Raw genomic sequence first — 14,665 nt, 5'->3', positions numbered from 1 at the left:
GCTTGTTTTAACATAAGATTCAAAAATCCCCATTGCAAAATGTGAAAATCTGCTTACAAAGCCCATTGCGAATACGTAAGCAGTTAAGTAAGCAGTAAGCAATTCAAAGCATGGATTTGTTTTGATTGAAATTCCATCAAAAATATCTAAAAAATTCCCTAAAAAAACAAAAATTAAATCAAATCTCACCCATTAATGATGAAAATTAAAGTTCTTAGTCGAAATCCCGACGATTATCTGCGCGAAACAAAGCGAGATATACACAAAGGTACGTCAAATTACCAAAACTCGTGTTTTTTCCTCTCTAAAAAATGTTTTTCCTTCCAGTTCCTCGCAATTACGATCCTGCTTTGCATCCGCTTCAAGCGCAACGTGAATATGTTCGTGCCTTAAACGCCACCAAACTCGAACGGGTGTTCGCCAAACCGTTCATTGGAAATTTGGAAGGTCACAACGATGGAGTCACTTGTTTCGCTAAACATCCTTCTTTGCTGGTGACGATGGCAAGTGGCGCTTATGACGGAGGCATTTGTGTTTGGGATCTGCCAACGCGGGAATGCAAACGAAAAATTGACGCGCACGACGGATGGGTTCGTGGAATTTGTTACAACACCGATGGCAGTAAATTTCTCACGGTAGGCGATGATAAAACGATCAAAACGTGGAATTCGTACGTTTCGGACCAAGAAATCGAATATGAACGGGACGAAGAGCCTGTTAACGTGATTATGAGTAAGACGATGTTGACGGGCATCACGCATCACAAAAACGAACCGATTTTCGCGACGTGCGGCGAAACGTGTTACTTGTGGGAAGAAACGCGAACAATCCCCTTGCAAACGATGAGTTTCCAGGTTGACACGATGCACGACATAAAATTCAATCAGCTTCATTCGCACTTGATTGGCGCTTGTGGGAGTGATCGCAGTGTCATTTTGTACGACAAACGCGAAGCGAAACCCGTGAAAAAGGTCACAATGACACTCAGACCGAATCGCATGAGTTGGAGCCCCAAACAAGCGTACATCTTTGCTGTCGCGAACGAAGATTACAACGGATATTCCTTCGATTATCGCTACTTGAAAAATCCCACGAAGATCTACAAAGGACACGTTCAGGCAGTTCTCGATGTCGATTGGTCGCCAACGGGTGAGGAACTCGTAACCGGAAGTTATGACAAAACCATTCGAATTTTTGCGGCGCATCAGTCGTCAGCACGTGAAATTTATCACACGAAACGAATGCAGCATGTTACCTCGATCGGTTGGAGTATGGATAATAAATATGTCTTTAGCGGAAGTGACGAGATGAATATTCGACTGTGGAAGGCAAGGGCATCGGAGAAATTGGGAGCTCTGAGACCGAGGGAGAAATTCGCATTTAGTTACAATGAGGCGATTAAGGAACGTTTTGCGGCGCATCCACAAATTAAGAGGATCGCGAGACACAGACAGCTGCCGAAATATGTGTACAATGAAGCGAAGAACTTGCGGTTGCAGATCAATAGACTTAAGAGGAAGGAATCGAATCGGAGAGTTAATTCGAAGCCGGATACAGTTCCATTTGTGGCGGAATTGTCCACGAAAGTTATCAAGGAAGAGGAACCTAAAAAGAAACGGAAATTTTAATTTTTTTATTAAGTTTTTCAATAAATATTTTCTTAAATTTAACAATAATTTGAATTTAATAGAATTACTCTAAAATAACGAAAGTTTCAAATTTCATTTCGAAAGTTTCAAATTTTATTTCAAAAGTTTCAAATTTCATTTCAAGAGTTTCAATATTCATAACGAAAGTTTCAAATTTCATTTCAAAAGTTTTAAATTTCATTTCAAAAGTTTCAAATTTCATTTCGAAAGTTTCAAAATTCTTTTCGAAAGTTTCAAATTTCATTTCGAAAGTTTCAAATTTCATTTCAAAAGTTTCAAATTTCATTTCGAAAGTTTCAAATTTCATTTCGAAAGTTTCAAATTTCATTTCAAAAGTTTCAAATTTCATTTCGAAAGTTTCAAATTTCTTTTCGAAAGTTTCAAATTTCATTTCGAAAGTTTCAAATTTCATTTCGAAAGTTTCAAATTTCATTTCGAAAGTTTCAAATTTCATTTCGAAAGTTTCAAATTTCATTTCGAAAGTTTCAAATTTTATTTCGAAAGTTTCAAATTTCATTTCGAAAGTTTCAAATTTTATTTCGAAAGTTTCAAATTTCATTTCGAAAGTTTCAAATTTCATTTCGAAAGTTTCAAATTTCATTTCGAAAGTTTCAAATTTCGAAAGTTTCAGATTTCATTTCAAAAGTTTTCTTTTAATTTCATTTCGAAAGTTTCAAATTTCATTTCGAAAGTTTCAAATTTCATTTCGAAAGTTTCAAATTTTATTTCGAAAGTTTCAAATTTCATTTCGAAAATTTCACTTTTTATTTCGAAAGTTTCAAATTTCATTTCGAAAATTTCACTTTTTATTTCGAAAGTTTCAAATTTCATTTCGAAAGTTTCAAATTTCATTTCAAAAGTTTCAAATTTCATTTCGAAAGTTTCAAATTTTATTTCGAAAATTTCAAATTTCATTTTAAAAGTTTCAAATTTAATTTCGAAAGTTTCAAATTTCATATCGAAAGTTTCAAATTTCGTTTCAAAAGTTTCAAATTTCATTTCGAAAGTTTCAAATTTCATTTCGAAAGTTTCAAATTTCATTTCGAAAGTTTCAAATTTCATTTCTAAAGTTTCAAATTTCATTTCGAAAGTTTCAAATTTTATTTCGAAAGTTTCAAATTTTATTTCGAAAGTTTCAAATTTTATTTCAAAAGTTTCAAATTTCATTTCAAAAGTTTAAAATTTCATTTCAAAGGGTTCAAATTTCATTTCGAGGATTGAAAAGATGATTTCGAAAGTTTCAAATTTCATTTCGAAAGTTTCAAATTTTATTTCGAAAGTTTCAAATTTCCTTTCGAGAATTAAAAATATAAAAATTCATTAAAAAAACTTATTTTGAAATTAATTTTTGTCAAATTTAGTCAAAAATTGTTTTAAATTTTTTTCTTGGGTCAAAATAATTTTTTCAAAATTATAAAAAAAATTACTAAAAATCATTAAAAAATTTCTCCGCGTGTACACTTTATCACTTTCATTCGTCTCAAATTCCACCCAAGTCTCCAATCCAAGCCTCCGATCCAAGCCTCAAGTCCCTCATTCAAGTCTTCCATCCAAGTCACCGCTGAAGTCCCAATCAAAACAAACAAACGATTCTCATCGCGAGACCGAATTCCGATGAAATTCATAGAATTTTGATAGATTTCAAGCATTTAAATAAATGTGCAAGCTTCGTGGTTAAAAACTGCACCGAATATAATTCAAAATTCATCTGGCACTTCAGTTTTCATGGAAAAATGGACCTAACATTCACTGGAATTTGTGATTTGTGCAAAGGCGAAAATCAGCTTTTGAAAAGTTTACCAATTAAAACAGCAAAAATATTGGATAATGTTTACGGGATTCATGTAAGTAACGAAATTAATTAAATTTTAAAGAAAAAACTAACATTTTTCTTTAAAAAATTGCAGATCAAACTCAAAAATATGTGGCGCATCTGCTCCCAATGCAATTACGAAATTTGTAACATAATTTTGAAATATTTGGAGAACACAACGAGAAACGCTCTCTTGCAATTGTCTGATGATTTGACAAAATGTTTCGTTTGTGGCACAAGCAAGATCGTCCGAAGTCACTGTTTGAAGGAAGTTGTCGCGAAAATTAGCGAAAAAAGCTCTTTGGAAGAGGTTTATGCTTGTTTTTCGTGTCATTTTGTCGTGAGCATCGTTTTAAAGTACAAAGATTACCTGAAATCGAGTCAATTGTGGACGACAGCGACGCATTCTTGTAAAAATTTGATAATTTCCAGTGAGCCAGCTCCTGTCCAAAGCCCAAATCCTACTTTGTCTCGCCGGAAAAACCCTCGCCCAACAAAATTGCAACCGGCAATCAAAAAATGCGTCGTTGTTTTGAAGAAATTGGACTTTGCAACACTCAGTGAGCAGTTGAGAGAGGAGAAAAATGACACAGAAAATAAAATTACGGAAGAATACTCACCAAAACCGGTTAAAAAGCCGGTTGTTAGGCTGTGTCAAGGAGATTCATGGACAAAATCGGGTCTCACGCCACACTTAGAGTCTCCTTCAGTGAAGCGAAAACGGAAAATTCCCAAGAAAGAGGACTTTATTTATTTCAAATTAAACGACAGAAGTGAAAATCTCAAGCGAAAAAAGGTCCAATTGACGAAACAACTCTCAAATTCAACAGAAATTCTTCCAAACATCAAAAATTGTTTCGTAAAATTAAAACGATGTGAGACCCCAGTGCCATCTCCAACCACAGAAGAACCAAAATCTCCTATCACAACACCTAGAAAAGAGCCTGAAACGCTCAAAGAAAACTCGACACCAAATATTTCTCCCCTTTTCCCGCCCATTTCACAGTTACCGGAACTGCACAAGTACAAAAAAGAATTTTCTCTGCCGCCTTCGTTGCAAGAACACAAGAATCTCCTTCAAAAATCGCCATCTGTCGCGGCATCTCCAGAAATCTCACCGATCAAAAGTTTGCTGAGCCATTCGCAGAACAACAACAAACACGGAACGCCAAACAAGAGTGTCTCGTTCTCCGTTGATGACATTGAAATTTTCGAATATACGCCGGAAGCGTCGGAATGCGAAGAGGAAATTGACCAAATCGACATTGCGGCGTTAGATGAGTATCTGACGAGTGACGCGAATGTCACGCAAACGGATGAGGTTGAGTTCGAAACGGTGATCCACAATGAAGTAGAGGTCAATAAGGTCATACATGAGATAATATCGGGGCTGTAAAGATGCTGGTCGATTGCCATTTACTAATTTTTACATTGTGATTTGATTTAGAGCAGCATTTAGGCGGAAAATTTCATTTAAAGGTTGATACAAATTATTGAAAATGTTTTTGATTTCGCAGATTTTCACAAATTTAGAATTAAAATGTTTAAAATTTGCTTAAAAATTTCATTTTAAAAGTTCATAAGAACGTTTCGAGATCGAAAAATTTCAGTTCGAGATCTGAAAATTTTTAAAAAAATTATTTCGAAACTAAAAAATTAAAATCAAGCTCAAAAAAATCATTTCTCGAGGTAAAAACTTCAATTCGATATCGAAAAATTTCAATTCGATATCAAAAAAATTCATTTCTGAAACTGAAAAGTTTGATTCAAGCTCAAAAACATCATTTTTCGAGGTAAAAACTTCAATTCGATATCGAAAAACTTCAATTCGATATCGAAAAATTTCAATTCGATATCGAAAAACTTCAATTCGAGATTTGAAAAATTCTAAAAAATTCATTTCGAGAACTGAAAATTTATTTCGAAACTAAAAAGTTTGATTCAAGCTCAAAAAAATCATTTTTCGAGGTAAAAACTTCAATTCGATATTGAAAAATTTCAATTCGATATCGAAAAATTTCAATTCGAGATCGAAAAGTTTATTTCAAAATTTTAATTCGAAATCTAAAAATTCATTACAAAAGCTGAAAAATGATTTTTGAGACATAAAAAGTTCTAAAACTTTCAATTTGAGTCCTTAAAAGTTTAATATAAAAAGCTAAAAGTTCTTTTTCAGACTTGAGAATTTCATTTCGAGATCGAAATTTTATTAAAATTAAATTTAAATGAAATCTAAAACATTTTCTACTACAGTACCGACCACAAAATTGTTACAAAACTACAAAAAAGAAATAAAAGTTAAATTTTTCAAATATTTTTTGCATATTTATTTTACTCTTTCTTGTCTTAATATATTATTTTATACTCATTCTGATTACACAAAATACAATGCAGTTGATGCAATTCAATAAAACTCTTTATAATTACTACTTTTAAGGTACAATCATACACACACTTTTGTTCTGTACAAATTATATTCTTTTTTTAAAGCAAATTATGCTTTTCACGCATTTTTAATTCAACCGAAAAACATTTTTTTGACCAAAAAGCAGTTTTTAACTCTATTAAAGGCACTTTTCTCAAACTTTCATTTCCTGACTTGCTAAATATATCCATTTTAGGGATAAGATTTTTAACAGAGCTGCTACAAGTAGCTAATTAGCATGATTTTTTTTAAACTAAATTTATAAACTTTTAACGGGAATAGGTAGGTAATTAGTAATAATAGCTGTTTAGATTAATATTGTAGTAATAGTGTCGATTTTTTCGATTTCTCCGCGAATTATCGGAACATCACTTGTCCAAAATGTGGAAAATTAATTCCAACACGATGGGTGTGTCGAGATGCAAGTTGCTCGCTTGTCGATGCAATGTTGGCACGAGTTCGTTGTCGAGGGCATTCATGTACAACGGTGCTAATTTGGCATATTGACTGCCAGCTTCGAATGAGACCTACAAAAAAAATTTGAATTAAAGTGAAAAATTAGAAAAAAATTAAATTTTTACATTTTCGGGATCCAAAAAGACGCGCAAACCAATTTTGACAAGATCATTTGCTGCTAGAAGATTCAAAAATGTAACGAGCGCTTGACAAGTGTTTCGAGCGATTTGTTCGGCGACACGGGGAATATCGACAGCATCACGTACTTGAGGGGAATCATCATCAGACTGAAACAAAGATAAAATTTTAATTAATTTTTTAAATTTTTTCATCAATTTTTGAATTTTAACAATTTTTTGTCACAAAAACTATTGAAAATATTTTTATTTAATTTTTTCAAAATTAAAAAAAAAAAAATTTTAAAATTTTTAAAAATTTTACTTGAAAAAAAAATTAAAAATTGTCAAATGAATTTTTTTTATTAATTTTAATTTTCATTAACAAAAAAAATATTAAAATATTTTCGATTTATTTTTATTTAATTTTTTTAACATTTTCAAAATATAAATTTAAGAAAATTTTGACATTTTCAAAAATTTTAATGAAAAAAAAAATATTTTTAAAAAAATTAAAAATTTTCAGAAGAAAATCTTAACATGTGAAATTTTAAGTAAAAATATTTGAATATTTAAAAAAAAAAAATAAATAAAAATAATTAAAAATTAATTAAAAATTTTATAAAAGTTGAAATTGACAAATAAAAGGCAAAAATCAAAAAAAAAAATTTAAGAAGAAATAAAAAATATTTTTGGTAATTTTCTTACTTTAATGATGAAGACCTCCGCCCATCGAATTGAATGATTAGCATTGGAATAAAGCAACGAGTTGTGACATCTGATCGAAGGTACGCCACTTAAATCTTTTTTGTCAATTGGACTAACGACACTGAAAAAATCAAAAGTTTATATAAAAATTTTCAAAAAATTCTAAAATTTCTTACCCGATATTGAAATTTAAATCGTTATCAGTCCATTGAAAAGTAACAGTTTCAGTAACTGACGGATCTGCATCGATCGGCCCACAAATAATATCAACATCTTTCATATTTTTCAATGCTTCGCGTGTACTTGTCATCTTTGTGGGTGATATTTGAACCATTAATCCATCTTCGACGATATTGCACTTGCCCGATAAGCCAGTTGAGGATTTCAGAGCTCCATTTAGGACGATGAAACTTGCACCAGTTACTAAAAAAATGTTGAAAATTAACAAAAAATCTTTAAAAACGGTGAAAAAATTACTTTTTCTCGGTTGACCTTGAATATTGATCGCTTGCGTGGAGTACGAATGAAGTTGTTCCGGCGTATTTGCCTCCGTATTTTGAATGCAAACCAGATGACCATCCGCAGCTTTGGAAAAATTGCCCGCAATTGCGAGGATATGATCGCTCGAGTTGTTAATAGCTTTCATAACTTGATCGTAACGATTGCGCGGAATGAGAATGCTCGTTTTGCGGTCTTCCATGTGAATGTACATGCCACGAATCGTTGGAATTGTATAGGAATATGTACGGAAATCTGCTAAAAAGTTTATTATAGTTTGTGCTATTTCGGCATAAACTGCATCACGTTGTCGAACAGAAATGTGGGGAGTTGGATAATAACGGTAAAGGGCTCCCAATCGCAGCATCAAGCGAAGGGGGAAGATTTTTGCCCATGGAACCTAAAAAAATCAAATAAGAAAAATTAATTAATTGAAATTAATTAAGATTAATTTAATTATTTAATTAAAAATATAAAAGCATTTAAATAAAAAACTATTTAAAAAAAATAAAAATATATATTAATTAAAAAAATATAAAAAAAATTAAAATAATAAATAAATCAAATAATTTTAATTTAATTATTAATTTAAAAAAAACAGAAACAATCAGAAATTTAATAAAAAAAATTTATAAAATATTTAGAGAATAAAGATATAAATATTAAAAAAAAAGTAACAAAATAAAAATTTTAAAAGAATAAAAAGGTGAAAGCTATTAAAGTAAAAAATAAATTAAAAAAATTAACCCAAATTGTTTATAAATATTGATAAAAAAAATAAGAAAAAATTTCAAATAAATTAAAAAATTGAAAAAATAGAAAATTAAAATTTTGATGAATATTGATATTAATAAAAAAAAATAAGAAATAAAAATTGAAAAATATTGAAAAAAAAAAATTATTTAAAAAATAAAATTTTCAAATAAAAAATTTACAAAATTAATTAAAAATAATTTTTAAAAATAGAAAATTTAAGATATTGAATTGATGTTTTCATTGAAACATATTGAAAAAAAAACTTTTTTAAATTAAAAAAAAAAATAAAAAAAAGTAAGATTTAAAAAAAAATATGTAAAAAAATTAGAATTTCAAATATTTAAAACAAAAAAAAAATTACAAACAATTTTAACAAAAATTGCAACAAAAATAAAAAAAAATCATTAAATTACCTCCCATCGATGAATCAAAACCCCAATCAAGTACGGCGCTTCCGGAACAATCACATTCTGCAGACATTGGAACGAAGTTCTGATGAACAAAAATCCCCCATGTTCCTTTGATCCCAAGAAATTCGTCATTTTTGGCATTGAAAATCCAAGTTCCGTAATTGTGTTGCCCTTGTCGGCTTCATTGTAGATATCATTCAAATGCAAAAATATATCTTTTGGAATTAAATTTGACTCGTCGAGCTCCAACAAGATCACAATTTCGTCTTGACCCACGTGATGCAATCCCTTTGTCGTGAAATTTATCACCGTTTTATTCACACAGCATGTCACTACAAGAAGAAATTCATTAAAAAATTTGAAAAAAATTAAAATTAAAAAAAAACTTACATTTGACAATTTTTACGAAAACATAAAAATTCCGTTGAACGGCAAATTTAAGGGTTTCTGTGTGCAAACGCGTGATCAAAGAAACGTCATTCACGACATCCGTAAATTTATATTCGGTTTTTGTCTGCGAATAGATGGGCGGCAGGGCATTTTCCTTTTTCGGGATGTACGATTTATTGTCAAGATCCGTCGGAGGTAATTTTATGTTGATTTTGAATTGTTTCTCGTGCAAATTTGTACCGGGCGGTGTTTGAACGCGATTTTTGCCGCGTCTTCCATTGTCAGTTTTGGCATCCCAATTGCTATCGAGCTCCGTTAAGTCACAACCCGGGCGAATTCCGTCGCTAAATATCACATTTCGGTCTTTTCGATTGCTTCGCGATTGTCCTTCGCGCTTCAAAACACCCACAGGCACCATGACGGAGATCGGGGGCGCTGAAGACGACGAAACTTGCTGATGCGGCGGAATTACCGAGCAATATTCCATCGGATTATTGGGATTTGGTTGACGAGCCGCTGCTCCAGCACCACTTTCGGGCATATTTCCGATCGCCGCATCCTCCTGAAGACTCAAAATATGATCGCACTGAATGCAAATTCGCGCTTCTTGGTCTTCCATGTACTCGAGTTTGGCTTTCATGCAACAACACGCCGAACAGAGCAACTGGCCACACGAACGACAATGATGACGTCGCTTGATGAGGGAAAATTTCGTGTTGCACTGCATGCAATTGTTCGTCATGTTGTCGGGCACCCAATAAGGAGCGACTTTTCCCAGTTGATTCGTGCCCGCTTGCAACGCTGGATTATCGGCGGGATTTGCCATTGACGACGACGGGGGCGTCGAAAAATCTTCTGAGCTGGAAGAAGTCATTCCCGTATCAGGTTCGGGCGGAAAAGAACGAGAAACGGGCGGAGGAGTGTGTCCCGGCGATGAATTTGGTTGGTTGACAGGTTCATTGTTCAAATTTTCAGCTAGTTCGCCTTCGACGGGCGACGTTACGTTTTGGATGTCTAAAGAATTGGGACGTGATGCTTTTGATGCGTTTTCATCGTTCATCGTCAAACTAAAAAAAAAAAATTAAAAGGAATTTTTTTGATTTTTATCAATTTATGCAATTTTTTGTAGATTTTTAAGAAAAAAAAAAATTAAAAAAAATTGAAAAAAAAATCAAAATGTAGAACATTTAAATTTTTTTTATAGATCATTATCATAAAAATATCAAAATTTCTAAAAAAAATCTAAACATTTTCTTCTTTTTTTTAAATTTTTAGCAAAATTTTATTTTAAAAAAATTAAAAAATTAATGAAATTAAGAAATAAGATCAAATATCAAAAAAAAAAAAATTAAGAAAAATTTATTATTTAAAAATTTAAATTTATTTTTTAAAAATTATATCTTTTTAAATTAAAAAACGAAAAATTTACAGCTATTGAAGAATTTTTTAACAAAATAATAATTTAAAATGATTTTTTGTAAAATTTGAGAATTTTAAATTTTTTGTTCTAAACTTATTTTTAAATTCTGAAATTTAACAAAAAAAAAAAAATTTAAATTAAATATTATTTTGTTAAAAAAAATCTTCAATAGCTTTATATTTTACTTTTTTGAATTTAAAAAGATATAAAAATAATAAATTTCATATTTTTTTATATTTAATTTAATTTTTTGAAGAAATTTAGAATTTTTTGAAAAAAATTATGAAAATTTAAATTTTTTTTTTTTTGTAGAAAATCTTGCAAAATTTGAAAAAATTAAAAAAAAATTTGAAGATCTGAGAATTTTTTTTATATATTTTTTATAAAATTAATTTTTTGAAGTCGAGCAGATTTTAATATAAATTAGAATTTAATATAAATTTAAAAATTAAAATTTTTCTATATTGATTTTTTTTTTACAAAAAAAATAAAAATTATCTTGCAAATTCCTTAGAAATTTTTAAGAAATTTTTTAAATATTTTTAAAACTATTTTTTTTTGTCATTTTATCAACCTAAATTTATAATTTAAAATGTTTAAAACTTACTTTGCAGCATTTTCCTGAGATTCTTGAGGTTCTGGCTCATTTTCGGTCTTAGCAACTTCTTCAACTTCTACTTTTGGAACATTTTCCTGCGCATTTTCTTCTTGTTTTTCTTCAATTTCTGTCGGTTCCATTTCTTTTTCATCCGTTTTTGGCTCTTTTTCTTCAATTTCTTCCAATTTTTCTTCATTTTCCTCAATTTCAACAACTTCACTTCCTATTTCCGTCGTTTTTTGTTCCGTTGTCGCACTATCCGCAAATCGCAGCGAATCCAAGCTTTGAAACATCGCCGGTTCAATGTCTGGTTTTGCATCTTCTATCGCTTTAATTTCACATTCTACAGGTTCGTCTTCCGCATTTACGTCGTGAATTTCCGGAATGTCTTCCTTTGTTCGCATTTCATTGAATTCTATCGTCGATGCCTTTGACACATTATCGCCGTCGTCGTCTTTTGTTCCGCCCGTACTTTGTTCCGGCGTGTCTTCTTCGAGGTTTTCCCCGATTTCTGGCTCGTTTTTGGGTTCTTCGTTCAAATTTGCTTCGTCTTCTAATTCTTGCAAGTAACTTTCGAGCTCTGTGTCTGACACGTCATCCATTGTCGACTCGAATCCGATTGGCTTTTTGGAAGTTTCAGTCTTTTGCGTGACATTTCGTGCCTCGTTGAAATCCAGCCCGCCCGCGAGAAAATCCGAAGTTATCGAGGCAAGTTCCTTTTCGATTTGGTCGTCGTTGATGGTGTCTGCGTCGTTGTCCCGGCAATCAGACTTTAATTTTTTGTAGTTGCTCGTGATCTCGACCATGGAGGAGATCGAGGACATGCCTTCCAAGTTGATGACGTCGTTGCTGAAGGTGTTCGAGAGACTCATGGCGTCTTGCGGAACGGGACACGTGCCGTACGAGACATTTTCCGGCACATTTGTCGTGTTTTTTGTGACATTTTCGTCCGTTTCCAGCAATTTTTCTTCATCTTCCTCGTTTTGAGGCGCAATTTTCACTTCCGCACTGTTCGTTTGACTCACAGACTCGGGTCCCGATGTCGTGGTTGTGCCCGACGGCGATGACGTTGACGTTGTCGAGTCATTTGAAGCATCATGTGACTCATTTTTAGCGCGTCTCCGTGCCATTTCCTCTTGCAAGTCATCCGAATCGGAACTCGTGTAATCATCATCGTTATATTCGTAATTGGGATTTGTGAATTTGTGATGTTTTCGATTTTTTTTCGCATTTTCCGCCTCTTTTGGTGCCTCAATGATGTCTTTGCCAGCATTCACGTAATCCTTGAGACTCGAAAAAACATTCGACACGGGAATAAATTCATTTTTCACGGGAGGAGCTCGATTATTATGATTCGTAGGAGCTGCAAATTGAGGAAAAAATTAAAATTTCCGCAGCAAAAAAGAAAAATTTTACTCACCAATATTATTTCCAGCCTCCAAAGTCTCATCTTCTTCCAAATCATCAATTAATTTGTCGATATCGACGAGACAATCCATTTTTGAAGGACTTTCTAAAAAGAACAGTGAGTTGCTAATTTTTCGCAAATACTTGTCCGCAGTAATTTCGTCTTCTACATGCTCTCGTAACGATTTTCAGGTAAAGTTCATGGCTCCGGAAGCTTCGAAGAGGCAATTTTCAAAGGTAAAACTACTCAAAATTGCATAAATTTCAGACAATTTCAGCAAATTTCGAATCAAAAAAAATCTAATTTGCCACACGCTAATTCAAAACTGTCTTTTAGTTCCGAATTTCGACGTAGATGACGCTGGCAGCACTTTGAGTCGGCTGAAAGTGATAAAGTGACTGCCCCAATGACAGTTCAGTTGTCAAAAGTGGAAAAAATTGAAAACTCCCAAAACCGAAAGACAAAAAAAAACCAAAATAGGATCGGAAATAAGCCCTCAAATAGGATAAAATTATCACAGAGTGAGTAACAAAGTGTCCCCGTATCGTGTTAATGTATTGTTGTGCTTGGTAGTTTGTGTTAAGTGTCGTAAAAAGGCCGTGCAAAAATTTTCTCACTCGCCCATCGATTAGTTTCAATGGGGAAAATTTTTTTTTCGTCTCCGAGAAAAACGAGTAACCCTAAAAAGTTGATTCATTTAAGCCCGTTTTCGCTTTTCCGCAGTGAAATCCATGCATAAAGGACAAGAATTCGCGATTCAGACAAATATTCGCGATTTGGGGGCGTAAAGAAGACTTTCCGGCAACGACTGTGACCCTCCTGACGGGATTTCTGCGGAATTTCATGCGATTCAAGGTCACTGAGCAACACAAATATTATTATGTAGCCGCTACATAATGACTAGAATTTATTTGATTCTCGTGCACAAACAAAGTAGAACGCAGTTACAACAGCTTTTTCGTGATTACCTCTACAAAGCTATATTAAGACATCAAAATTGTCGAAATAATTGATTCTCGATGACGAACATTTGTAACTTTTTTTTATTTGCATGTTTGTGGTGTATTTATCTCGCAGTGTGGCTTTTATGGATGTCGTAAATTTTCATATCGGCAATAGGTAGGCACTCAATGCGGCGGAAAATGTTGACAGGCGCGACACAAAATTGCGTAAAAGCAGGATTTGATCATTAGAATTACTTGCGAAACGAGATGTAACGGACCTGCAGTTAATTTGTGTGGGAGGATTTTCACAAAAGAATGCGAAATTTAATATAAAAGTTACTTTTTTCATTAGTTTGAAGAGTTTTATGAGAGAAAATTAATCTAAACTCACCTTTTGAGCAACAAATTTTATAAAAATTATGAAAAATGACACAAAAAGTGAATATTTTGCATAAAATTGAATCTTTTTAGAGACTTTTATAAGCTTTTTAAGTGATTTCAGACTAAAATTGTATTGAAGTCTAAAATTTTTTTCTTAATTTTTGTCTAAATCGCAAGAAAAATGTTAAAAGTAAATTTTTTCGTGTTAAAAAATTTCAATATTAGTTGAATATTGATAAATTTTTGCACAATTTTCATTAATTTGAACAATTTTAAAATCACTTTACCTAAATTTTTATTAAAATCAGTTAATTTTCTTCTATTTCGGATTCAAAAAAGCCAATTTTCGGATTTTTTTTAGAATTGAATTCTTCAAAAACGGAAAAATTTTCGAGAAAAAGAGGATTAAAAAGTCATTTAAATTTCAATTCAAAGCTTAAAAAGAGCCTGAAACATTCAAATTATTTTCATTTTAATTATTTTCTTTAGCATTTTATCTATTTTTAACATTTTGAAACCCTTTCAAGTCGAACTTTTATTAAGATATTTTCTTAAAAATTTAAAAAACCGATAAAATTTTGACAATTTTTTTAAAATTTTTATTATTTTAAAATTTTTTGAGGAAAAATCAGGTCAAAAATTGCATTTAAACTCCTTTCATGAGCCTAAAATTCACTAAAATTTAATAAATTA

The 14,665-nt window shown here is 31.7% G+C and overlaps 4 protein-coding genes across 6 annotated transcripts in view; 3 read left to right on the top strand and 1 right to left on the bottom strand.

The window, feature by feature from the left end:
* Positions 1–102: 102 nt before the first annotated feature.
* LOC134833680 (DDB1- and CUL4-associated factor 13) lies at positions 103–1,670 on the top strand. Its single transcript, XM_063848088.1, has 2 exons — positions 103–268; positions 328–1,670. The coding sequence occupies exons 1-2, from the start codon at positions 196–198 to the stop codon at positions 1,626–1,628; spliced, it is 1,374 nt and encodes a 457-aa protein (XP_063704158.1). The 5' UTR covers positions 103–195; the 3' UTR covers positions 1,629–1,670.
* A 1,569-nt stretch (positions 1,671–3,239) lies between these two features.
* On the top strand, positions 3,240–5,747 carry LOC134834520 (uncharacterized). Of its 2 annotated transcripts, XR_010162171.1 has the most exons (3): positions 3,240–3,493; positions 3,557–4,941; positions 5,716–5,747. XR_010162171.1 is itself a non-coding variant. In XM_063849235.1 (2 exons), exons 1-2 carry the CDS (start codon positions 3,383–3,385, stop codon positions 4,856–4,858), a joined length of 1,413 nt encoding a protein of 470 aa, XP_063705305.1. In that variant the 5' UTR covers positions 3,240–3,382; the 3' UTR covers positions 4,859–5,051. The 2 variants fall into 2 exon arrangements, 1 of the variants encoding a protein (XP_063705305.1); XM_063849235.1 differs by lacking the exon at positions 5,716–5,747 and having other exon boundaries at positions 3,557–5,051.
* Positions 5,748–5,832: 85 nt separating this feature from the next.
* Positions 5,833–12,936, bottom strand: LOC134834879 (zinc finger FYVE domain-containing protein 9). Its single transcript, XM_063849681.1, has 9 exons — positions 12,660–12,936; positions 11,249–12,602; positions 9,222–10,288; positions 8,835–9,163; positions 7,645–8,065; positions 7,344–7,590; positions 7,168–7,288; positions 6,469–6,630; positions 5,833–6,414 (listed from the first exon to the last, which is right to left on the bottom strand). The coding sequence occupies exons 1-9, from the start codon at positions 12,736–12,738 to the stop codon at positions 6,256–6,258; spliced, it is 3,939 nt and encodes a 1,312-aa protein (XP_063705751.1). The 5' UTR covers positions 12,739–12,936; the 3' UTR covers positions 5,833–6,255.
* Positions 12,937–13,050: 114 nt separating this feature from the next.
* Positions 13,051–14,665, top strand: part of LOC134836039 (glutamine-dependent NAD(+) synthetase) — a 35,814-nt gene continuing 34,199 nt past the window's right edge. The window contains exon 1 of one of the 2 annotated variants that reach the window (XM_063851164.1): positions 13,051–13,168. The gene's annotated coding sequence lies outside the window, so the exon portion shown is untranslated. The remainder of the gene's footprint in view (positions 13,169–14,665) is intronic. The other variant, XM_063851163.1, reaches the window with a different exon arrangement.

Source organism: Culicoides brevitarsis, chromosome 3 (genome assembly GCF_036172545.1).
Source record: "Culicoides brevitarsis isolate CSIRO-B50_1 chromosome 3, AGI_CSIRO_Cbre_v1, whole genome shotgun sequence".
NCBI lineage: Eukaryota > Metazoa > Arthropoda > Insecta > Diptera > Ceratopogonidae > Culicoides > Culicoides brevitarsis.
Note: the sequence above shows the minus strand (reverse complement) of the source record. Positions and strands in the feature narration are given on the sequence as shown.